This window comes from Candidozyma auris, chromosome 4 (genome assembly GCF_003013715.1).
Source record: "Candidozyma auris chromosome 4, complete sequence".
Classification (NCBI taxonomy): domain Eukaryota; kingdom Fungi; phylum Ascomycota; class Pichiomycetes; order Serinales; family Metschnikowiaceae; genus Candidozyma; species Candidozyma auris.
Window position 1 is genome coordinate 1208346 of NC_072815.1, and position 24243 is coordinate 1232588.

At 46.4% G+C, this 24243-nt stretch overlaps 12 protein-coding genes across 12 annotated transcripts; 5 read left to right on the forward strand and 7 right to left on the reverse strand. All coding sequences in view use genetic code 12, as the record gives it.

The window, feature by feature from the left end:
* Nucleotides 1-765: 765 nt before the first annotated feature.
* On the forward strand, nt 766-1230 carry EGD1 (Egd1p; the record flags this gene model as incomplete). Its single annotated transcript, XM_029033870.2, has 1 exon — nt 766-1230. The coding sequence occupies one exon, from the start codon at nt 766-768 to the stop codon at nt 1228-1230; it is 465 nt and encodes a 154-aa protein (XP_028891433.2).
* Nucleotides 1231-1444: 214 nt separating this feature from the next.
* On the reverse strand, nt 1445-3048 carry ADE4 (amidophosphoribosyltransferase; the record flags this gene model as incomplete). The annotated part of the gene is made up of 2 exons (XM_054702172.1): nt 1445-2710; nt 2749-3048. The coding sequence occupies 2 exons, from the start codon at nt 3046-3048 to the stop codon at nt 1445-1447; spliced, it is 1566 nt and encodes a 521-aa protein (XP_054558147.1).
* A 1551-nt stretch (nt 3049-4599) lies between these two features.
* On the reverse strand, nt 4600-6240 carry DHH1 (DExD/H-box ATP-dependent RNA helicase DHH1; the record flags this gene model as incomplete). The annotated part of the gene is made up of 1 exon (XM_029033868.2): nt 4600-6240. One exon carries the CDS (start codon nt 6238-6240, stop codon nt 4600-4602), a length of 1641 nt encoding a protein of 546 aa, XP_028891431.2.
* A 972-nt stretch (nt 6241-7212) lies between these two features.
* CJI96_0004224 (uncharacterized protein) lies at nt 7213-7464 on the reverse strand (the record flags this gene model as incomplete). Its single annotated transcript, XM_029033867.2, has 1 exon — nt 7213-7464. One exon carries the CDS (start codon nt 7462-7464, stop codon nt 7213-7215), a length of 252 nt encoding a protein of 83 aa, XP_028891430.2.
* Nucleotides 7465-7625: 161 nt separating this feature from the next.
* RIA1 (GTPase RIA1) lies at nt 7626-10766 on the forward strand (the record flags this gene model as incomplete). The annotated part of the gene is made up of 1 exon (XM_029033866.2): nt 7626-10766. The coding sequence occupies one exon, from the start codon at nt 7626-7628 to the stop codon at nt 10764-10766; it is 3141 nt and encodes a 1046-aa protein (XP_028891429.2).
* A 344-nt stretch (nt 10767-11110) lies between these two features.
* CJI96_0004226 (uncharacterized protein) lies at nt 11111-12211 on the forward strand (the record flags this gene model as incomplete). The annotated part of the gene is made up of 1 exon (XM_029033865.2): nt 11111-12211. The coding sequence occupies one exon, from the start codon at nt 11111-11113 to the stop codon at nt 12209-12211; it is 1101 nt and encodes a 366-aa protein (XP_028891428.2).
* Nucleotides 12212-12769: 558 nt separating this feature from the next.
* Nucleotides 12770-13132, forward strand: CJI96_0004227 (uncharacterized protein; the record flags this gene model as incomplete). The annotated part of the gene is made up of 1 exon (XM_029033864.2): nt 12770-13132. One exon carries the CDS (start codon nt 12770-12772, stop codon nt 13130-13132), a length of 363 nt encoding a protein of 120 aa, XP_028891427.2.
* A 258-nt stretch (nt 13133-13390) lies between these two features.
* On the reverse strand, nt 13391-15034 carry CJI96_0004228 (RNA exonuclease; the record flags this gene model as incomplete). The annotated part of the gene is made up of 1 exon (XM_029033863.2): nt 13391-15034. The coding sequence occupies one exon, from the start codon at nt 15032-15034 to the stop codon at nt 13391-13393; it is 1644 nt and encodes a 547-aa protein (XP_028891426.2).
* Nucleotides 15035-15533: 499 nt separating this feature from the next.
* On the reverse strand, nt 15534-17027 carry CJI96_0004229 (RNA exonuclease; the record flags this gene model as incomplete). Its single annotated transcript, XM_029033862.2, has 1 exon — nt 15534-17027. The coding sequence occupies one exon, from the start codon at nt 17025-17027 to the stop codon at nt 15534-15536; it is 1494 nt and encodes a 497-aa protein (XP_028891425.2).
* A 484-nt stretch (nt 17028-17511) lies between these two features.
* Nucleotides 17512-18444, reverse strand: CJI96_0004230 (uncharacterized protein; the record flags this gene model as incomplete). Its single annotated transcript, XM_029033861.1, has 1 exon — nt 17512-18444. The coding sequence occupies one exon, from the start codon at nt 18442-18444 to the stop codon at nt 17512-17514; it is 933 nt and encodes a 310-aa protein (XP_028891424.1).
* A 249-nt stretch (nt 18445-18693) lies between these two features.
* On the forward strand, nt 18694-22056 carry TAF145 (histone acetyltransferase; the record flags this gene model as incomplete). The annotated part of the gene is made up of 1 exon (XM_029033860.2): nt 18694-22056. One exon carries the CDS (start codon nt 18694-18696, stop codon nt 22054-22056), a length of 3363 nt encoding a protein of 1120 aa, XP_028891423.2.
* Nucleotides 22057-22142: 86 nt separating this feature from the next.
* Nucleotides 22143-23726, reverse strand: GAP4 (Gap4p; the record flags this gene model as incomplete). Its single annotated transcript, XM_029033859.2, has 1 exon — nt 22143-23726. One exon carries the CDS (start codon nt 23724-23726, stop codon nt 22143-22145), a length of 1584 nt encoding a protein of 527 aa, XP_028891422.2.
* Between the last annotated feature and the right edge of the window lie 517 nt (nt 23727-24243).

The following is a 24243-nucleotide window of genomic DNA, read 5'->3' on the forward strand; positions in this document are numbered from 1 at the left end:
CGCTGTGGATGAATTGAAAAGCGTCAGGTGAAAATGATGTCACTGGCTTGGTGGTAGAAGAAGGGCCTGAGATATCAGCGACTATTTGAATTGTTCAATGATTGAAGGCATTGCGCCTAGTTCCTGGTCAGAGGAATCACAATCGAAGCAAGGAACTGATAAGAAACAATTACCTGTTCCCATGTCCTAATTCTGTAAGGGGACCATTTTCTCCTCTGTAGCTTTCTTTTCTATACTTCTCTCTTCACTATATGCCCCTTCAATATCCTTTAGACCAAAAACCTCTTTTTCTCACTCATTCTCCATATCAACTTTTCGCAGCCATACTTGCCATATGCCAATGTCACTGTGTCTACTGTCTCAGCTCTCCACCCACAAACAGCTCACCTCCAAACCTTCATCACATAAACCAAGGCAACTCTTCCTCACGAAGACTTTCCAATCTTGACTTTGATAAAACGTCTCTTCTGTTTGAGCATTTTCGTCAACTGTTTCCACACATACAGGCTGCTTACTCACAACTCCCGCACGATCCTTCCACATTACAGCCTGAGCATAATTTACAGACCAAATTCACTTTCACCATCAAATTCCACCCTGCGTTCGTCTCCAATCACCCACCACCGTAACAGATGGTAGCCCTGTGAAGTCACGTGATCCAACTTGGTCTCGCAAGTCCCGGTCGTGTCGATACCCAAGCGTCGAGAAAATTTCAAACGCTCATAGTGAAAAAGCGTTCCCCCTCTATAAAACCCTACATTCAAGATGCCAATTGATCCAGAGAAGTTAGCCAAGTTGCAAAAGTCCAACCCAAAGAAGGTTGGTGGTGCCAGAGTTAAGGCCAAGAAGGTGGTGAAGGAAGTTGACGACGTCAAGCTCGTTGAGGCGTTGGGCAAAATGAAGGCCACCAAAGTGGAAGGCGTCGAGGAGGCCAACTTCTTCAAAGACAATGGCAAAGTGTTGCATTTCAACAGAGTCGGTGTCCAGGCCGCTTCCCAGTCCAACACTTTTGCTTTCACCGGTTACCCACAGGAAAAGGACATCACCCAGTTGATCCCAGGCATCTTGCCTCAGTTGGGTTCTGAGAACTTGGAGGCCTTGAGACAGTTGGCCGCTCAGCTCCAGGCCGGCAAGGCTCCCGAGGAGTTGAATGCCGGCGCTGGCGCCCAGGGTGCCGACGAGGACATTCCAGACTTGGTGCAGGGGGAGAAGTTTGATGATGTCGAGTAAGACACATACCGCATACAGGGAAAATGTATATACGATTCACCACTAGAGCGCTGCCGGCGCCATTTAGCGTAGCATAATCCACAAGTGGCAGTCAGGAGGATGTAGAGGTGCCGAAGCACAGTGGGCACCCTGTGAAGAGGTGCTTTCAAACGACTTCCAATGTCCCTATATTCTATTTAGTACAACTTTTGTCATAGTCTATAACTCTGTTCCCTCATGGGTGATGGTCTCCGGCATTGTGGATGGAAATATCTACCTCGGCTTTCACGTCCACAAGGTCCAGGGCGTCTATACAAGCATCCACGCTCAAGCCCTTCTTGACTTCCTTCAACCTTTGATTTTGAGCTCTGATCTTCTCCAACTCTTGGATGTAATTGTCCTCAGGGCCAGTGATGTACTGGCCAGTGAATACACCGACCTCAAACGTCAGAGTCTTTTCGCTTGAACAGCAGTCGATCAAGTCTTGCAAATCCTGATAGAAGACTTTATCGGCGCCAATAACCTCGGCAATCTCATCTTCCGTTCTGTCGAACCCAACAAGAGCCTTGGTGTCGGCCAAGTCGATACCATAAATATGGTTGAAACGGATAGGTGGAGCACAAGATGCAATCATGACCGTCTTGGCGCCGGCTTCACGGGCCATCTGGACAATCTCTTTAGAAGTAGTACCCCGGACGATAGAGTCATCCACAAGCAACACGTTGCGGCCCTTAAACTCAGACTCCATGGCGTTCAACTTTCTTCTTACACTCAGACGTCTTTCTTGCTGGTTAGGCATAATGAAAGTACGTCCAATGTATCTGTTCTTCACAAAACCCTCTCTGTATGGAACGTTCAAGGAAACGGCACACTGCAAAGCAGACGTACGGGAAGTGTCTGGGACGGGGATCACCACATCGATCTCGCCCAAAACATCGTGGTTGGGGAAGCTTTTGCGAATCTTGGTGGCCAAACGGTTACCCATCTCGATTCTCGATCTGTAGACGGATACGCCGTCCAACACAGAGTCGGGTCTGGCGAAATAGACGTACTCAAAGATATCTGGGGAGAACACCTTAGGCTCCACCACCTGTCTGAACTCAGGCTTGTTGTTGGCGTCAGGAGCTTTTGGAATGATGACAGCCTCACCTGGGTTGATGTCTCTAAAAACATTGTATCCGTGCGCTTTCAACACCACCGACTCTGACGCAAGCATATAGTCGACCAGACCGTCCTCGTTGGTTCTTTCACCAAACAAAAGTGGACGGATCCCGTTAGGGTCACGGAAACCAATCACACCGTAGCCAGCAAGCATGGCCACACACGAGTAGGCACCTCTAATAGTGGACATGGTCAGGGTCAAGGCAGCGAAAAGGTCCTGGTTGTTGACTCTGCTCTTGTTGGACTTATCCAACTCAGAGGCGAAGATGTTGAGCAAAAGCTCCGAGTCCGAGTCCGTGTTGATGTGCCTGTGGACGGTTTCGTCCAAGTACTTGCGCAACTCAGAGAGTTGACCAAGTTACCGTTGTGGGACATCACTATCCCATATGGCGAGTTCACGTAGAACGGCTGGGCCTCCGACCCAGCACTCGACCCGGCAGTAGGGTACCTCAAGTGGGTGATGCCCATGTTGCCGACCAAGTTCATCATCCGCAGCTGGGTAAACACATCACGGGCCATCCCGTTGCCCTTGCACTGGTAGAATCTGCCTCTGGCGCCACAGGTAACAATTCCAGCAGCGTCCTGACCCCTATGCTGTAAGAACATGGCGCCTTCAAAGAGCTCTGGCGCCACGTTGTTCTTCTGGTTGGCAAGCACCACGGCCAAGATCCCACACATGACGAAGGTGTTAGGTGATGAAGTTGAGTTGGAGGTGGAAGTGGTGAAGATAGAGGTGAGATGAGCTGCGCGGTCAGAGTCAGAAAAAAATCGCTGGTGGGGAAGAAGCGGTGACTGAGGTGTTGGCTACAGAAGGTACGAGAAGGTAAATTTGAGATTCTTTGATGGTGGATATGCTTGAATTGGGCTTGACTTTATGAGTTTCATGCTTTAGTCACTCTAGGGGTGATTTTGGTTGTTTTGCAGCTGTACATGGCTACTCAATACACCGCGATAATATTAAGACGTATGAAAGTAGAAGCGGTGATTTTCAGATCGCGATACTCTTACACGCTTTGCCACTGTTTGTAAGTATCTTCGGCGCTGTTTCACTATCATACGTCTTAGGTTTCTTGTTCTCTTTCTCATTCATGTGTTCAGTTTTGGCTGGCCAAATCTTGCTGAGAAATGACGCTGATTAAGTGGACATGAAATGGTGAGTCAGCGTTGGTGTTACTTCAGAAATGAGCTCTCGTTCTCATGACGTATTGCTTCAAATTTTACCAGTCTGATTGTTGGACTCCACTATTACTCGTACTGCTGCATCCTTTTGTTGTAGAGCTATTTATGTTCATGAGTTTGCAACTTTTCGCAACCATTTCTTTTTCAGTGAACGTTACATTGAACTACAAAAATCACGAAAATCTGTAAATCTCATTGATGCTGCTCTAGACTTTCATATTATGAATTATAAGCACAACTTCTATAAGCTTGCATCTTTTGATTTCTGCTGTTCAACCAATATTAATGGAAGCATCTCTCTTATTTGAACTGATACCTTTGATTTTGTTGATCCCTGGCTAGCTAAACTCAAGATGACTTCAAGCAATTAGAACAACTTTGACAGTTTAGTTATCCCTATTTATTCAAAGGCATCACTGTAGCATGCTTTAAACCAAGCGAGCTCATTTTGGTATTCAGTCTACACCAACGTGGGTAAAATATATAATAAAACAAAACTATGAAATGAAGAACACCATAGAAATACAAGAATGATGAGGCAAATAAACGGGAAAATTAATCTATAACTGGAGCATGCGTTCCCAAACAGCCTAAAGCTTTATTCGTAACTCGTAAGTATGCACAGGATTTGTAAATGAATTTCTAATATTGGGGGTGTAGGTGACATTGTAAAATAATCGGCTTTGCTTCCAGCGAACACTGCACTGGAAGATGCGTGATTCTTGACATGTGTGCTTAAGAAGAAAATGCTATCCCGTGGACTATCGATTTGTTCACTTGTTCAAAGCGTGTTTGGCAGTCTCCAGATGGCAAGCTGTCTGCTTGCAAATATCGAACAATTCTTTTTTTTATTTTTTTTTTTTTTTTTATTTTTTTTTTTTAAAAAGAAAATTTTTTTTTTATATGTTTTTCTGATTTCTTGACAATTGATAGTTAAGTGTTCCCCTTGAAGGGGATCTCACTGCTTCAACTAGCGTGTTACAAATTCAAGGGCCCAATCCGTGTGTCCTTTACATCATATAGCGCAAAGAGCTTCGTGGGCTAGCTCCGTCATTTTTGCTGAGCTGTCCCATTGAACTGTGGTGGGTGACCATTGAATTGCGGTGGACTTTGCATATGGCCGGGGTAACCATATTGCGGGGGGATACCATACTGTGGGTACTGAGGCATTCCGTGAGGAAACTGACCACCCTGTGGACCTGGCATTTGCCCTGGGAATTGAAGGTGTGGGGGCTGCTGCGATTGTTGAGGCTGTTGTGGCTGCTGTGGTTGTTGCAGCTGTGAAGCATTCTGTATGGGGTATTGCAGATGTTGCGATTGTTGAGGGACTTGCGGGAGTGGAACTTGATGAGGTGCTCCCTGAGGAGGAACATTTTGAGGTGGCATCAGCGGTTGGCCCTGGTATTCGTAGCCATTCCTGGCGTTGTCCTTTGTCTTAGGTAACTGATCGAGCTTGAAAGGCTTTGGAATAGTCTCCTCGTCCTCGTTGACGTATAGGGACTTGTCGATTTGAGCAGGAATAGGCTTGATCTCGGTACCCAATTCCTGTTCAATCTTATACAAATTGTATCTATCGTTCCAAGACATCAAATTGATGGCCAAACCTAGGTGACCAAATCTACCGGAACGACCAATTCTATGCAAATAGGTTTCTGCAGTCTTTGGGAAATCAAAATTGATGACAACGTTCACAGCTTGAACGTCGATACCTCTGGTCAACAAGTCAGAGCAGACCAAGTTACGGACTTTGCCTTGTCTAAATTCGTGAAACACCTTGTTTCTGGCCAGCTGGGGCATTTTTGCATGGGAGTAGTAACACGAGTAGCCCAATTCGGTGATTTTCTTGGCCAACAATTCGACTCTGTTGGTGGAGTTACAGAAAATGATAGACTGGTTGATTTGCAATTTGCTGAAAAGAGTGTTGAGGCAGTGCAATTTCTGCTTTTCTTCAACGAAAGCGTAGAATTGAGAGATACCTCTCAACGTCAACTCATCCATCAAGTTGATCTCATAAGGCTTGGTCAAGTGTTTGTCCATAAACGACTTGACGGCATAGGGAAAAGTGGCGGAGAACAAAAGGGACTGTCTGCCCTTGGGAAAGAAGGAAAGAATCTGTTCAATGACGTTTCTGAACTCTCTCAGCAACATCTTGTCTGCCTCATCCATGACAAAAAGTGGACACTCGCCCAAGTTGGCAATATCTCTGGAAACCAAGTCCAACACACGGCCAGGGGTACCCACAAGTACATGCACGGGCTCGTTCAATCTCAAAATGTCATCTTGCAAGTTGGTACCACCCGTGGTGACCATGCACTGAATAGCTAAATGTTTGCCCAACGTTCTGACCACCTGGGATGTCTGCAACGCCAACTCTCTTGTGGGCACGAGGATCAACGCTTGAATTTTATTGAGTTTAGGCTTCACCTGTTGCAACGCTGGAATGACGAACGATGCTGTTTTGCCTGTTCCGTTCTTAGCTCTTGCCAAAATGTCTCTTCCGGCAAGCGCCATGGGGATTGATTCTTCTTGGATGGGAGACGGTTTCTCAAACCCGGCCTCGAAAATGCCCATCAACAATTCTCTTTTCAAGTTGAAGTCTTCAAACGTTTTTCCATTGGTTGTTAGGACATCTTCTGTCTGCGGCCTTGTGTCTTTGGCTGGCATGTTTAGCGAGGATTTCCAGTCTGACATGGTAAAATTTGTGGGTGTATGTGTAAGTAGTTAAGGTGAATAAAGTATGTAGTTAACGGTGTCAAATCTTTTACCGGGTGTCGTTGAACTAGGGTTTTGGTAGGGGCACGTCGAAAGCGTGAAGAGGGGACAAAACTTAACTTGGGACCTGGGTGATGAAAGAGAACGCAAATGTATGATATATGGCTTTTCAAATAATCCTAAAGTGGCGAGATGTCGTTCATTTGATATTTTTTGTAGGAGAATTGCCCTTATTGTTTGACCTCGATAGAGCATTATCAATGCTTCCTACATGGCCGCGAAAAGTCGTACAGGGACCCTCCGGAAAGTATGCTTTATGAAATTGAGCATAGAGGAAGTCTTCAAGAGTCAGTCCACCTAGTATTCAGATCCCTATATTTCCATCTCGTTTGAAGTCCTCTTGGGGTCTCATCAGGCATCTGTGGATATAAATTTGGGTCGTGGGTAACAAAAATTGTGCTCACACTAAGGTCAGAGTTGTGTAAAATGTGCATCAATCAGATATAAAGAGCTCCAACTTTGGAGAGCTCGAACGGTGAGGGTGCAAGCAGAGAATTGAGGTTCAAATTTCGTCACTGAGAAAACCCTTCAACCTGTAATGATGTGTATGAAGTGGAAATTCATGCTCTCAGATTGAGAGCTGGGGCATTCTTGTAGGTGTCTGTCCCTTGCAACGCTCAGTAATCCCTCTTTAACCGTCTTTCAATCAAGAATTGGTAGCACAAGCATACATCACCGAAAGAGACTCTCCCGATGAAACCTGTAGTAGTAATGTGATCATCGCGTCTAGCCTCGTCCAGCTGCTAGATTCCCAACTTAAGAGTCTGATCTTTCAAAACCTTCTACCCAGTAACGGTACCTCGCTATGAAACAACTTCTTAAGTGGCAGCCTAGGTGCATTTGCTATTGCTCGTCTGTGTCTTCCAAAATAACTTATCCTTTCCTCACCCACTAAGCTTGCCGTGTTCCCGGCCTCACAATGAAGTCGCTAACTTTCTTCTCCACGCCAGCTTCGTCCATCTTCTTCTGCATGAGCTTCAAAATCTTCTCCTCGTCTGTTCTCACCACCAACTGTTTTCTGGCCAATTCCTCAGGGTTCAAGTTGAGTGGGTACACACACAGCTCGTTGGGACACACCAAAAGCGCCACTGGAGGCAGAAGCAAGTTCTGACGTAACGAACTGCAGCACAATGGGCAGATCATTTAGGAACTTTTTTCTGGGTAAATGTAGAAGAAGAAGCGTGGAGGTAGATTTGCAACCAGATGAGCATCGCGCGATTTGCACTATAATGTGCGTTGTGTAGGTACCACCTTCTGTAGCGAATATCTACACCTCCAATTAATACCACCAATTCACACTCGCCATGAAGTTATCGCCAGAAAAGGTGCGAGAGCTTCAGGCCTCGACGGCCAATGTGAGGAACATCTGCATCTTGGCCCATGTGGACCACGGCAAAACCTCTCTCAGTGATAGTCTCCTAGCAACCAACGGGATTATCTCGCAAAGAATGGCAGGAAAAGTGCGCTATTTGGACTCAAGAGAAGACGAGCAGCTTCGAGGCATCACAATGGAGCTGCTGGCGATTTCTTTATACTTTAAAGTGATGCGCAAGAAAGAAGGAAGCGACGAAGCGGACGTGAAGGAGCACTTGATCAACTTGATCGATTCACCTGGCCACATTGACTTTTCCCTGGAAGTCTCCACTGCTTCTCGTTTGTGCGACGGTGCCGTGGTGCTAGTTGATGTGGTGGAGGGCGTCTGTTCGCAAACTGTCAATGTACTAAGGCAGTGCTGGGTGGATCGGTTGAAACCACTTTTGGTGATCAACAAGATTGATAGGTTGGTCACTGAATGGCGCTTTCTGCCCTTGGAGGCGTACCAGCATATTCTGCGTATTGTAGAGCAAGTGAACTCGGTGATCGGCTCCTTCTACGCTGGCGACAGAATGGAGGACGATATGAAATGGAGAGAAGCCGGGGCTATGGGCGAGTACGTGGAGAAATCGGATCTGGATCTTTACTTCTCGCCAGAAAACAACAACGTTATTTTTGCCTCAGCTATTGACGGTTGGGCGTTCTCCATCAACACTTTTGCTCGCATATATCTGGCCAAATTAGGCTTTTCCCACGCTGCATTGTCCAAGACACTCTGGGGCGATTTCTACTTGGATATGAAGAATAAAAAGATCATTCCCGGGTCAAAGTTGAAGCCCTCGCAGTCGTCGCTCAAACCTTTGTTTGTCTCGCTTGTGTTGGAACAGATCTGGAATATTTACGATGCATGTTACTTGAACAGGGACGACGAGAAACTCGAAAAAATCACTTCGAAATTGGGCTCCAAACTCTCCCCTCGTGACTTGCGGTCTACAGATCACAAGGCGTTGTTGAACCTAATTATGTCCCAGTGGATCCCCTTGAGCCACGCTATACTAGGTGCTGTCATTGAGTATTTGCCCAATCCTACTCAAGCTCAAAGCGAACGAATCGAGAAGATATTGAATGAATACGTGTATAGTGCGCTTCCTGAAACTCCACATGAGGAATTGTTGGACTCTTCATTCAAGAAATCGTTGGAAACCTGTGACTCCTCCAACCCAGATTCTCACACTTTAGCGTACATTTCGAAGATGCTCTCAATTCCAAATGCTGAGCTCCCTAAAGAAGCAACGATCGGACCTAGCGCTGAGGAGCTCCAAGAGAGAAGTCGAAAGGCTCGTGAAAATGCAAAGAAGGCTTCAGAAGCCGCCGCTGCGTTGGCAGATGCTCGTTTGGAGCAAGAAGGTGATGGTGAAATCTACTTGGAAACAAAACCAGATCAGTTCCAGTGGGAGTTCGAAGAAGATCCAGACGAAGAAGAGGAAAATGAAGTTGAAAAAGAGACCTTGGTTGCATTTACCCGTGTTTACTCAGGAGCTTTGTCTCGTGGCCAGCGAGTCTGTGTTGTTGGACCCAAGTACGATCCATCATTAGGAAAAAATCATCCAACCAACATTGAGCAGCTTCATGAAGACATAGAGCTTCAAGATTTGCTTTTAATTATGGGCCGTGAGTTTGTGCGAGTGGATACTGTTCCCGCTGGAAATATTGTGGGTATTGTTGGTTTGGGCGATTTGGTTCTTAAAAACGCAACCATCATGTGTGAGGTGCCTGAGGACAAGCCGTACTTGAACTTTGCCTCCACCACCACGTTGATTCACAACAAGCCTATTATGAGGGTGGCGATTGAACCTGATAATCTCCTTAAGCTACACAAGCTAGAGAAAGGTTTGGATTTGCTCACCAAAGCTGACCCCGTTTTAGAGTGGTACATTGACGATGACTCCGGTGAACTCATTGTTTGTGTTGCCGGTGAGTTACATTTGGAGAGATGTCTCAAGGACCTCGAGACCCGTTTTGCCCCAGGCTGCGAGGTGGTGGTAAAGGAGCCAGTGATACCGTTCAGGGAGGGATTGAACGTGGATGCCAAACCCACAATCACAAAGGAGGACCTAGAAGAAGGGGATGGTGAGGAGGAAGAGGTTGACGAAAACGAGGTGGATTTGCAGATTGATGTTTTTCCCTTGCCTGACAACATTACGAGCTTTCTTATCAAGCATGAGCACGAGATCAAGGATTTGGTCAACTCCAAGTTCACAAGTTCTACTGAGGAGTTTGAGGTTAAGGTTACTCCTTTCCATGATAAACTTATCGAAGTCATCGAAGACGTGGGGCTCCATCGTGAAGTGCTCGACATCTTTGACTCAGCCACCGTCTTCGTGAACCACATCATTAACTTTGGGCCAAAAAGAGTTGGGCCGAACATCTTCGTGGAAGCCCCAAGCAACGGCCAACAGTTCCGGAGGGCCTTAGTGACAGAGAAGGAGGATGCCACGAGATTCAAGTTTGAGTCCAACGTTTTAGCGGGCTTCCAGTTGGCAATGCACGAAGGTCCTCTTTGCTCTGAGCCAGTGCAAGGTACCATTGTTGTTCTTCAGAGATCATTTAGACCAGAAACAGAAGAGGTCTTGCTTAACTTGAGCGGACGAATCTTGAAGCAGACGAAGCAGCTCATCCACAAGGGATTCCTACTTAATGCTCCACGTCTTTTCCTCGCAATGTACACATGTGAGATCCAAGCTTCACCCGAGGTACTAGGAAAAGTGTACGTTGTCATTCAAAAGAGAGGTGGTTCGATCATCTCTGAGGAAATGAAAGAAGGTACCCCATTCTTCACCGTCAATGCGAGGATTCCCGTGGTTGAAGCATTTGGGTTCAGTGAGGAGATTAGAAAAAGGACGTCAGGTGCTGCCAGTCCGCAGCTTGTGTTTGACGGCTACGACATGCTCGATATAGATCCTTTCTGGGTGCCCCACACCGAAGAGGAGCTCGAGGAGCTCGGCACATTTGCCGAGAGAGAGAATGTGGCAAGGCGCTACATGAACACCATCAGAAGAAGAAAGGGTCTCTTCGTTGACGAAAAGGTTGTGCAGAACGCAGAAAAGCAAAGAACCCTCAAAAAGGACTAAGCAGATTGCGGAGGTTTAACAACTGGTCATTGGCTCCAGAATAGATCTTTTCTCACTTGATCTGCTTCCATGACAGTTCCATGGTCTTCCATCATTGGATGTACCTTCCCCATGCTGACTCTTCTCGCAAGTTGATTCTTCACGCGAGCATAGAACCAGTGAATCCCGTTGAAACATTTAAATAGCATAGAGTATCCAAACCCCCGAAGCTCCACTCCTCTCTCTCACCTACATTGGTTGCAAAATCAGCGTAGGGACGAATTCGCACTGTATCTAAAAGTCAAAAAAACCTACCCAAAGATCCAGTACCATCGATTCCTACGACCATTCCTACAACCCAGATCATGCCAGATGGAGCCCTCACCGAACTACATCAGCAGCACGGAAAGCCCGAGCAAGAACTGCAACGAACGCTTGACACCCAGCGCAAGTTAGAGTTCATCACGATGGTGAGGCGAAACATGGAGAATAGAAAGATGAAGGAGAGCGGTAACAGTAATGGAGGGTACCTGCCGTTTCCCACGGAAGAAAACCCGCTCAAGATGGGGTTTGGCGCTGACGAGATCAAGCTTATAAGAAAAGAAATGGAAGAACTAATCAAAAAGATTGGGCTCAGAGAAATGCTAAATGATCGCACAGAAGGAGACGAGGAAAAGATGTTGCGCGGGGACGAGATCATGAAGCTTCAGCGGAAGATAGCCGAGGCCGAAGCTGAGCAGAACAGCGCCCAGGAAGGCTTCTCCTTGTATGGGACCAAAGACGAAGAAGGGCTTCATGCCGGTAATGGCGACTGCGGGTATGAAGATGATGAGTATGACGATGCAGAGCAGGACGATTACGACATTGGCGAATTGCAAGGCGACGCAGAGTTTCTGTATGAGTACGGACCCACGCATCACATTGAGGTGGAGCTCAGCGACGGCCCGGTGGGCGAAGGTGGAAATAGAGACGACGAGGCGTCGTGCGAGTTTACGTTTGAGTATGACCAGAACGGGAAGCTCGTGCCCACGTACTGCAACGTGGAAGAACAGCTTCGATTCATGAACTTACGAGATAAAACCCCCAACAGCACGATGGTGGCGCCGCCGACGGGGGAGAAGACGAAGAAGAACAAGAAAAAGAACAAGAAAAAGAAGAAGCTGCAGCAGGACGGTCAAAAAGGCCAGCCGGTGGGGAACCAGCGTGGTGGTTTTGACGCTGATCTCGGGTGTCTCTTCTGTCAGTACGAGGCAGCGTTTGGCGTCAAGCCCGTGCACATGATGCGGTGGTACGACCAGAAGGTGATGAACGAGGAGAGACACAGACAGAAAGTTCGAGAGAAGCTTGAGCGGGCTAAGCTGAAGGCACTCAAGCGGCAGCAGTCGGGGTACCATGCGGAGGATGGTGGTGGCGACGATGGCGAAGAGCTGGATGCCAGCAGAACCACCGTGGTAGACCAGGGGTAAACCAAAAAGACTTAACTTATAGCAACATATATATCATGAGGTAATGACTATGGCGAAGCCAATTGAAAGTGTACGCGGTGATTCGGTGGGGAATTCTGCTGTTTAGGGTATTCTTATCACAGTGAGACGAGTTCTTTGCGATAGGACGTAGCAGTACTCAATGAGAGAATCAGTGAAAAGTGAACTTGCTCCTGCTCCAAAACGTCTCAAATTGAACTTTTCATCGTAATATTGCCTAAGGCTACTATTTAGCCCCATTTTTTAATTTTTTTTTCTTTTTTATTTCATTTCCTCTAAACAACAAATAAGTCACTCTCAGATCGAGAACTAGTACCATACGTATCAGCCCACCTTTGCTAACTGAATCAACAAAATCCCAGAAGCAATAACAAAACCACCGGTGTCTGAACACCTTCTCCATCCTATTTTCTTTTTTTTTCTTTTTCCATTTCCAATTCTATAAATTCCTCTCCTTGGCTATTTTGCACCCATACCTGCGCGTAAACCATCTACATCACTACATACTACAAACCCCACCTAGAACCAACCAACACTCACATGTTTGCCAAATCTGCTACGCCGGCCACGCCCGTGACAAGACCCAAGTCCCACATCAACGAGAGCGTCACGTGGGTCAAGGAATGGTACAATCCCCTTGAATACGGCTCGGGTGGACCTGCCAATTTGAAGTTGAAAGGTTGGGTCAAGACCAACGCCGCTGACACAGAGATCGCTGCTCCCAACGTCGACACGAATGGAGTTTACGACTTGGACGCTCACAAGTACTTGCAGGAGCCTGTAGTTGTGGAAGTGGCCAAGGAGGCGACTCCAGATCCTCAGCAGGAGAGCGACTTGCGTCTGGCGTTGAGTATGGACAAGAAGGATGACCAGATCTCGTCGCTCCTGGGTTTGGGCATGTAATTGACCAGTTTAGGTTCTAAGTGGTGCACCTTGAAGATGAGAATGTTGAATGGTGCACATTGATTGTGAAAGTGTTGATGCTAGGGATTGTCCTTTTTGTATACTATAAGCTGTATTCATAGTGGATTGACAAGATTCTGTATGAATGAGAGAGGCGGCGGATTGTTGAAAAGCAATTGCTTCTATTGACTTAAAGTTGTAGATTTGTTTTATGCTTTGTTATGCTATTCACCTGTCTTGCTTTGCCCAAAGCCTAGGTCACCTCCAGTTCTTCAATGATCCATGGCCCTTCTGTTCATCAGACTCTTCCTGCGATGGCTTGATGGCAACAAAGGCAAGTGATCTTCTGGCTTCGGCCACCGCTCTTTTGAGCTGCGACTCTTTGTCAAAGTCCCACACTTCATCTGGACTTGTTACCTTTTCTCCTTGTTTTTGCTTCTTGTTAAATTGCCGCTTCACACAGCTGAGTTTCTGGATTTCTGGCTTGTCGGCGCTCCCGCCGAGGACAATAAATAATGAATATTCGGGAACACTCGTCCACACGTCATCGAGTTGCTCACTTAAACGCTGTTTCTGCTCACTCGATGCACCCTTTGGAAACTGTGAAAATTTGGCAAAAATGATCTTGCTCTCTCCTAATGTTGCCTTCACTTTTGCAGCAACCTCGTCATCATTACTAGCGGCCACATGCGTCACCGTATCTAGGAAACAGCCAGGCACTTTCCACTCGGTCATCAGCGTGTCTAGTATGGAGGTCTTGTGACCTGTGGAGCTTCTAATCACCGCTGAAATGGGCAAAAAATCGGGTTCTTGTCCGAAATGCATACCGTTTGAAAGTTTGAGCTTCACCAAGTCCAAGCATGCGACGGCGTCCTCAATAGACGAGTGGCCCTGCCCGATTTCCTCACCTTGTTGAATTTGTCTGTTTAGATACTTCTCACAAAGCCATTTGAGACTTGCTTTGTACGGCTTTTTGCGATGATGGTCATATATCACACACGTGTCGACGACTTTTCCGTGGACCATCTTCAACACGTTGAAATCGGACAGCAAAGAATGGCCCACCACAATGTCTGATGCAGAAATGAGCAGCTTGAGTTTCTCTCGCACATCATCTTCCGTAGTGGTGGCCTTATCCAACACCTCCTTCGTCATGCCCGAGTACCTCGTAGCGTAGTTGGTGATTTCGTCCTTTGGCTTCACAACTTCGTCGTAAACCACTTTTCCCTCGTAATTCACCACAGAAATTCTCGCTAGCTGGTTCCCTGACTCAGTCTGGCAAAACTCGCAGTCCAAGCTGAAGACATCCACCTTGTCCTTGTGAAGATCCTTCGTTTGAAACCAACCTTCAGGCGCTGTCTCACCTGACCCAGGGAAATATTTGTAATTGTGGTCCACCCAGTCTGGATCTTTTACAAGCAAATCCTCAATTCCAATCTGCTTTAGCCTCAGTTCCTCCAGCAATTTCTCCTTGACGCTCTTGAGAATACGATCTCCAAACAACGCCGGAAGCACGGGTGCAACTTCGCTTGAGCTTCCAGGATTTGTCATGGGAATGAGTGAAGAAAACTTCCCATCGAAAAACAGCAATTGCCTTTGTTTCTCTGCATTCTCCAACGTCATCAAAGTATCCAATCCTCTCTCTCGAAACTCCTCTTCTAAAAGTCCTGGCACCACGCAAACCACAATATTCGCCACTTTATCCGCATTCAACACTTCAAAGTGTTCCTGTTGCTTCTTGCCATGAGGCTGAGCGACCTGAAGTACCAACTTTCGAATCAGCGTTAGCGATATAGGCACCTTATTTATGTTGATAGTTGGCTTCGCAAGCATCTTCTTGAGCTTCCTTTTGTGCACTTTCCGCTTTTTCGCAGGTTGTTCAGAGCCATTCTGAGTTGGCATGTTTCTAAATGAATGTTTTTTTCCGGCCGGTCCTCTTGTGGGAAGGGTAATGGCCTGGCATCTTTTGGTCGAGCTGTGGGCGCGAAGAGATGGGTTGCAATCTGTAACCCTCGGAAAGTGCAGTAGCCAAAATTGTGGAGGTGAACAAGATGTTAGCTTTTGAGATGAGATTTTAAAATGAATTGAAAAGCTAATTCTCATCAAGTGAGGATAAAAGAAGCTTCCTTGTTGAGGACAAATAATGCTATGAAAGAGATGTTTTTCGGAAAAAATGAAAAATCTTCATGAAAGGAAAGCTGACATGTAGAACTCAGTGAAGCTCTCTAAAAGCATAGAGATGATCTCAAGCACATTCGTGATTGTAAATATGCATTGATGAAGGTATGCACTTCGTAGAAGCTGAAGTTGGTCACTTTTTAGTGGTCCACGCAATGATGCATTTAAAGACGATAAGCACACCTTTGACGTAATAAAATCAACTGACATCATTTAGGCTTCATCAGATCTCCTTTTTCACCGCAAACAACGCTACACCCTTCTTCGCCTCCTCGACCATGATCTTGAGCTTCTTTTTGTGGCCGTAACCGAACCTATCGGTCACGGCGATGGAAGATCGCTTCTCGCCTTGCCTCAACTTTCTGAAGTATTGACATCTCTGTCTATTAAGCTGGCTAATCTCGGGTTTGACATCGTTTTCTCCAAGCACAATAAACAAGGAATTTGCAGGTAAATCATTCCACGCCTGGTAGAGCTGGCGATCAAGTTTTACCATCTGCTCCTTCGATGCTTCTTCAAAATCAGAGAGCTTACAGAATACAAGTTTGCTCCCTTCCACAGCTCCCTTGAGTTTCTCCACTGCTTCATCATCATTGGCAACTGGCACGTGGGTGAATGTGTCATGAAAACAAGGAGCAATCTGCCACTCGTCCATCAGCTTATCTATGAATGTTGCTTTTTCTTCAATCATGTACGAGATGGGCTGCAAATTAGGGTATTGACCGTAGAGCATTCCCCTAGAGAGCTTAAGCTGCAACAAATCGATACATGCAATGGCATCCTTCACGGATGAGTGACCTTTTTCTCCCACCTGGATTTTTCTACCGAGATGAGTTTTGCAGAGTGACTTAAGGCTTGCCCTGTAAGGCTTCTTCTTCTTGTGCTCGTAGATCACGCAGGTATCCACGATTTTGGGGTGCGCCATTTTCAACACGCTCACGTCAAACAGCAACGAGTGGCCCACAAGCACATCAGATGCCGATGTTAGTCGCTTAAGCGTCTTCCTCACTTCAGCCTCGGTGGTTGTTGCCATGTCCATCATTCCTTTCGTTATACCCAGGTACCGCAAGCGGTAGTCGGTGATAACGTTTTCTGGCTTGACAATTTTGTCATAAACAACATTACGGTTGAAGTCCACGATAGAAATCCTTGCGAGTTGGTCTCCTGACTCAGTTTCACAAAACTCGCAGTCTAAAGCAAATACCTCCACCAGAGGCTTGTTGAGTTCCTCAGTGTGGAACCAGTCCTTCGGCACTTCTTGCCCGTACCCCGGGTAGTACTTGTAGTTGTGTTCTTCCCAGTCTGGACTTTTAATGAGCAAATCGTCTATGGTGATATGCTGATTGGACAGCTCCAAAATTTTCTCTTTCAAGACGTCTTCGTCAATGGGAGTGGAGACTAGCGTCCGCTGAAATGGACTCACTTCAAATGCATTTCCGGGGATTCTCATTGGTATAACTTCAAGAAATTTCCCGTTGAAGAAGAGCAATTCAGGGTCGGTCTGACTTCGAAAGTCTCTCACTGCAATTTCTTGAGGCAAGTTCTTTTCCAAAAGCCTAGGAACTAGGAGAACGACAACTTTCAGAAAGTAGCCAGCAAGTTCTATCTGACTAAGAGAACTCGTTTTCTCGTGAAGTTGAGCAGCCTTCAACACTAAATCACGGACCAGCTCCAAATGTATGGGCAGCTCAAGGAGTCTGATAAACGGAAGGGTCATTGTAGATAAAATGTTGCAACCGGGATTTTAAACTCGAAACAATTGGGTCTATAATTCTATGAATCCAACCTTTTTTGTTTGAGGGATGATTCAAGTGATTCGAAATTTGCAGCCGCGAGCTTGATCCGTATGGATAATCAGTGCGCAGGAATTCCATCGTTAGTGAAACCAAGGGAGAATGGGTGGAAGGGTATATGACATTCATGCGCTGTGGTTTCAAGGAGTTTACTGGGTCGTCGACAATAAAGAAGGAACGACATGAAATTCCGAAGCAAAGGTTGATCGCACGCATGTAAGTGAATATCAGCAGATCATAGTGTCCCAGAAACAGAGCATTTGCAGCAACGGGAAGCCGCAAAAGTGTGAAATTCATTCACTGTCTTGTAGTTTAAAGGATATCAAAGGATCAAGCAACTTTCACGGTGTTATGGAAAGCAGTTGATGGTGATGCAGGTAACGTATAGCAACGTGAATATAGTATCGCTCATTGCTTGAAAGCATTCTCAATCTTTGCAACGATTTCTTTGTATGAAAGCGGTTTAGGGGGCTCTGGCTTCTGCGGTTCCTCTTCGTATCCCACCAACTGCTTTGCCTTCTCCACAAATCGCTCGTCGCTGCTCTCGAGAAACTCATCATACAAGTCATTCAACTCTTCTGTCTCAACGTCGTTTTCAAGCAAGGGCGACTCATCAGTTCGAGGAATCAGTTTCGCCACTAACTGGATCCTGCTCCACAGGTCCCATCCCAACATGAGGCACTGGTGCAATTGAAGCATGTCAGTGATAGGACTGCCTTCTGATTTGAATATTTGCAACTCCTCATCGTTGCTCTTCTTCAACTCACCTTGTAAGGTTGAGAGCATGAGGAGAGCTTTCTCTGGATCCTCTACCTCCTCTAACTGCCCAGATATTGCTGCAAAGTATGCCCCGTGTTTAAGAGCTAAAAATCGTAGAAGCTGCTGGATCCCACAATTGCCCTCCAGAATATAGTCCAGTGGTTGCAAATGTGAAACATTGAAAACCATGAACGTCCTAAATCCTATGGTTTTATCCGATTGGCCCTGAGGCAAGGTGACGTTGTATTTTGTACTTGCAGACCCGCGAGGAAGCGTACTTCCAGCCAAAAGCGTCAATTGTTGCTTATACAGCTCCACATAGATATTATGGTGCTTTTTCACTTGTTCATCACTACTGTTTTTGAGTAGTAGACGGATAGCGTCTAGGTAATCTGGCAAATCGTAGTACACAAGCACAACTTTGATTTCTCCATCCTTGTGCCCGGTCAAAAGCTTTGAAATATAGTCATTTAGCACAACCAAGTTGTAGATCACATACAAGTCGAGATCGTCGCTGAAATTGTACTTAATTGTCTTTGCTAACTTCGATGTACAGTGCACAATTAGCACCAAGTTAGTCATTCCCAGGCTTGCGAAATCTTACCAACAGCCGATAAAATGGTAGAGTAATCGGATCTGTAAAGATATGATCCAGTAAGATGAGAATTCTCTGTAGGATTTGTCCGATTGGCCGGACTGAATGTAATTGGTATTTGGTAGCTTGTTGGTATGTACTGCACATTTACTAACAATCACCATGTTACATACTAAACTCTTGATCCTTAGCATCCTCAACTAGTACTCCATTTTCCCAGTGAGAGTTCCCACGAAATGCCACCAAAGGGTACAAAGGGATCTTCACGAGCAGAAGGCTCGGGAAATGGCGACAGTTTCTACAATTCGCTTGTCCAGGGCGATGTAGATGTGCCTGACGATAAAGTAATAGATGAGATCTTTGCAGAGAGAACAACACAGCATGCGGACGATGCCATAGATTACGAGGATATTGATGAATTGGCCGATGAAAACGAGGACGAGGTTTCTGGAATGGTTATCGAAGAATCAAAGGAAGCTGGCATGCCAGCAGAGGGCTTGGATGATGAACAGGAGCTACAAAACAAAGCAAACGATCAGTTTGATGCTTTTTTTGGTGATGACGACGATGAAGAAAAGGCTGCTCAGAGTGACCACTTTGATCATATGGATGGAGCAGACATGGACATGTTGGGAGACATGAATAACCAGTTTGGGTTTGAGGACGATGGACTCAACGATTTGAATTTGGGATTTGAAGATGAACTTGGTCACGAGCACACAATGAAAGAGCTGGAGCCTTCACGAAAGAGAAAATCATCGCAAGAATTGGCGCAAAAGAAGGCTAAGTTGCAGAAGATCGTGGCTGACATGGAGTCAAGGCACAAAGCCCGAATGGTGGCGAAATACTACCATGAGTATAGTCCCAGCAAGCCAGTCAACTTTCATACCATGTCACTTCCTGCTCCAAAATACTATAACCACTTGCGGCCTGCGATTGCTTTTAGGTCTAATGTAAAACCACTAATACCAATGAAATTGAGCATGGAGGTCGAGCCTGATCAAAAGAAGGCATTCAAATCCAAACGTGGCGTTATCAATGACGCTTCTCAAAAGAAAGGCATAGTTCAGATCACACAGGCGGATCTTGACCTAATAGAGGATCTAGAACGTAATGGAGATACGTCGGTAAAGGTCAAGGTGCTTCCGTTTATTTCGTCAGATGGCATCGAGTACGACAAATTTGCCGAGTTCAGCAAAGACCTAGTACTTGCAAGCACCGACTGGGACGATGATGCTATCATTGATGCTGGTGATAAAGACAAGATGGCCAAACCATCCAGACCAGGCATCTCAACTGACAAGTTTGTTGACGACGATATAGACTATGATGACGAAAACATCTTCAATGGCCAAGTGGCACCAGATAAGTTTGAGCTAAATATGAATGATCCAAACCTTTTGTTTGTACCTGACAAGAAGAAGACTGATACCGCCAAATCGAGGGCAGTGATCCCTACTGATAAAAAACAGTTGCAATTGAAATTCAATGTGTCAAATGACAAGCAATACGAAATTCTCAGGAACAACTATAACACGAAGGTTAGAAGTCAATTGAGTAACCTTACCATCGAGCATTCCGTCCCAGCATTGAGGCTACAAACGCCATACTACAAGATCAGGTTGTCTAAGGAAGAGGCAAGAGCATATCATAGAGCCAAATTCCAGGTAAGGCAGGGCTCTTTGATCTGCTTCTCCAAACCCAAGGTGCGTAAGAAGAAGAAGGACAAGGGCAAGACTCAAACGGAGATCTTCAGTAAGACATCTGATTTGACGGCTGCTGATACCGCTCCACTCATTGCAATGGAATACTGCGAAGAATACCCAAATATCTTGTCTAACTTTGGTATGAGCAGTAAAGTGATTAACTACTACAGAAAAGAGAAGGAAGATGATAACCTGCGTCCAAAGGCTCCAATTGGAGAAACACATGTTCTTGGAGTAGAGGATCGCTCCCCCTTCTGGAATTTCGGACATGTTGCGAAAGGCGACTTCGTTCCCACCTTGTACAACAACATGATCAGAGCACCCATTTTTAAACAGGAGCCAAAAAGTACAGACTTCCTTCTCATCAGGTCCCTGGGATGTGGTAATCACCAAAGACATTACCTTCGTGCTATTAACAATTTGTTTGCAGTTGGTAATGTCTTCCCTGCTGTTGAGGTTCCTGCACCACATTCCAGAAAGGTTACCAATACATCGAAGAACCGTTTGAAGATGATCGTATACCGTACGATGAACAAAAATGGAAATGCTCGTCTCTCTGTCAAAGACATCTCCCTGCATTTCCCTGATCAAAATGACATGCAAAATAGACAAAGGCTTAAGGAATTTATGGAGTATCAAAGAAAGGGAGATGACCAAGGTTTTTGGAAAATCAAAAACATGGATGTTGTACCAACAGAAGAGGAGATAAGGGCCATGATCACACCAGAAGACGTTGCTCTTTTGGATAGTATGCAACATGGTCTGCAAGTCCTTGACGACATTGACTCGTTGTATAACGATGACTCGAGAAAGCAGAATCTCAAGAGAGAAAAGAGAGAAAAGGAGAATGGCAAGGATGCTGAGGAAGAGAACGAGGAAAAAGAGAAGGCAGAAAGAAAGAGGAGAGAAAAGGATGGCGAAACTGATGAAACCATTGATGAGGGTCTTTCGCCATGGAGTCTTTCCAGAAGCTTCATCATCGCCAATCAAACGAAAGCTATGCTTCAACTTAATGGTGAAGGTGACAATAGTGGTATTGGCCTCGGGTTTTCCTTCTTGCGGGCGACACAAAAGCACGGATTCAAACCATTATTCCCTCCTCCAAAGGAGTCAGTGCCTAAGAACACAACTGCTGCGTATCAGCAGAAGCTCTATGAAAACGAGATATCGAGAATCTGGTATTCTCAGAGAAGCTCGTTGACAGTTGACAACAGGGAAGGTCACACATTGGACGATATTTACAAGGAGTACAAGCCTTTGGACCACGTCGAGTATATGAAGCAAAAATTTGCGAAGGAAAAGGAGGATAAAGTCAAGCAAGAAGGTGTTCAGTCTGCAAGAAGAAACGTTTTGAAGATCACACGTCTCGTCAGGGACGAGAACAATGTCGTTCAAAGAAGAGTCGAGTATGTCACCGATCCTCGCCTAATCAAAGCTTATATCAAGAGAAAGAAGCAGATTGAAGGCGACAAGATGTCCATGGTGGATGCAAACGAGATATTGCCAACCAATGATATCGAAATGAACAAGATTAGGAGGAAAGCCTTGGAAGAGAAGATTGCCAATTTGCAAAAGAGAGCCAAGCTCAGTAAGGGAAGAAAACCTAGTAAAGATCCGCTTCATCTCGCGGCAGCGGCTGGCGGTACCATAATCGACGCAAACACTGTCATGTTACCCGATGGATCTTATGCATTTGGCGGTAAAGGAATAGGCAAGGGCAAGAGCAGAACAAGGAGATGTAAGTCATGTGGAGTTTTTGGGCACATCAAAACCAACAAAAAATGTCCCTTGTATGAAGCAACCAAGGGAGGCAGCATCAGGATTTCAGCAGAGCAAAAAGACATCATCATGGCGGAGTATAGAAGTAAAGAAGGTGGTGGAGGAGGAGGATGAGGTCACTCGGAGCCCCCCTCAAGCACAGCACAGTCGCTGCCTCAGCCAGTATAAAGTGTTTTAATTAGTTCATATACACGGACAACTTAGCACCAGAATCTGTACAAACGATACAAGAAGCTCTTTGAAGCGAGGCGGGCTCTGTCCTCTGCGATCTCTTGTTTCAACTCTTCAACGTCAATCTCACGGCGACCAGTATCGAGGTCGATCTCTGCGAGGGGTATTAGCCACTGGTTCAATGTTCCCTTGTATGCCTTGAAACCAAGACACAAAACAATGATCACCGGCATCGAAAGACAGTTCTTGAAGAACTGCTCAGCGTCCGCTGGAGAGCCGATGGGCCAGATGGAGACCCAGATTTCGCCAATGACAATCAAAATCAAGATGATCATACCAAGGAGAGAACCCCAGATGCCCAATGGAGACACAAAGATCACCTCATCGGTGGTTCTTCCTTGGGCATTAAGAGCCCATCTGAAGCGCAAGTGAGTGAAGCAAATAGCAATCCAAGTGAAGAAAGCAGCCAACGAGCACACTGAGAAGAACCATGTGAAGACTTCACCTTGGTTTTCTGAAGACGCAAGGAAGCCCAAGAGGCCAAAAGCATTGGTAATGAGAATGGCCACCAAGGGTCTACCGTTTCTGTCGATATAGCCAATACACTTTGGAAGCAAACCTTGCACAGCCAAAGAAGCCAAGGAACGAGAGCAACCGTAGACCGAGGAAGAGCCCACCGACACCACGGCGACCAAGATCACAGCGTTCATGATATCAGGCAAAACGTTGATGCCGCCGTTGTTGATGGCAATGACAAAAGGCGACGCGGTGATATCTTCACTGGAAGAGCCATTGAGCAAACGCTCGTCGGTGTAGGGGACAAGACAGCCGATTACCACGGCGGTGGTGACGTAGAAAAGGGAGATTCTCCAGAAAACCTGTTTTGTCGCTCTGGGCAAGGCTTTACGAGGGTTGGCTGTTTCAGACGCCGCCAACGCCACAAGCTCCACACCTCCAAAGGAGAAGGCAGCCGAGATGAACGCAGAGCACACACCTTTGAAGCCGTGGTTGAAAGCGCCCGGATTATGCCAGTAACGGCCACCAATGTAGCCCTGGTCGCCCACACCGCAAATGATACAAATACCAGCAATGATAAAGCCAACAACAGCAAGCACCTTGATTATAGAAAGAGTGAACTCCACCTCACCGTAGCCCTTGACGCCAAACAAGTTGATGGAACTGATCACCACTAGAAAAATGGCCACCCACACCGCCGGGTTGATCCTGTCGTTCCAGTAGCTGATGGTCAAGGAGCAAGCCACTAACTCGGAGGGAAACGACACCAACCACGAGATCGAGTACAAGAGACCCAAGGTGAACCCCCACGCCGGGTCGACGAACCGAGAGAAGAAAGCGTTGAACGAACCCGACACCGGGAATTGTACCGACATCTCGCCCAACGCCATCACCACAGCGAAAAGCGAGTAGCCCACCAACACGTACGCAAGAAGAACACCAGCAGGCCCACCCATTGCCAAGGCGTAGCCCGAACCGACAAAGAGCCCAGTGCCAATGGAACCACCAATGGCGATCATCTGCAAATGCCTGGCTTTTAAGCGACGAGCCAACGGGTGACGAGATGTGGCGTAGATGGACTTCTCCATCTCTGTCATCTTGGAGGTGTCGACGCCGTCATCTTCGAGGTTGATGGGTTTGAAGGAGTCCCAGGTTCTTTGAGAAAATTTCGATCGTCGTAAACGACCGACGAGTAGGAGTCGGAGCCGGAGCCAGAGTACGTCTGGGAAAGCGACCCCGAGAGTCTTGCCGACGAGGCCATATCCACCAATTTCTCGTGGTCCGACATGGACGAGACGTAGTAGCTGAGGAGGTTTAAGGGGGGAAGTTTGAGGGGAACGGGGGAGGAGAGAATTTGAAGAGGTTAAGTAGATAAGACGTGGGTGCAATTTTCCTTCCTGCACTATGCGAGGGTGCAAGGAAGAGAGCGATGCAGAGGAAGAAACAGCCACAAACGTGCCCGTTGGAAAATGTAGCCGAGGCGACGTCCGGAAGCGAAATAGACGAGGAAGAAAAGGACAAAAAAAAAAAAGTTAATGAAATTTGCAAATTGCAATTTGGCATATTACCCACTGCTCGGCTCCATTGCCGACTACGGAGGGCGCTGAGTGTGGC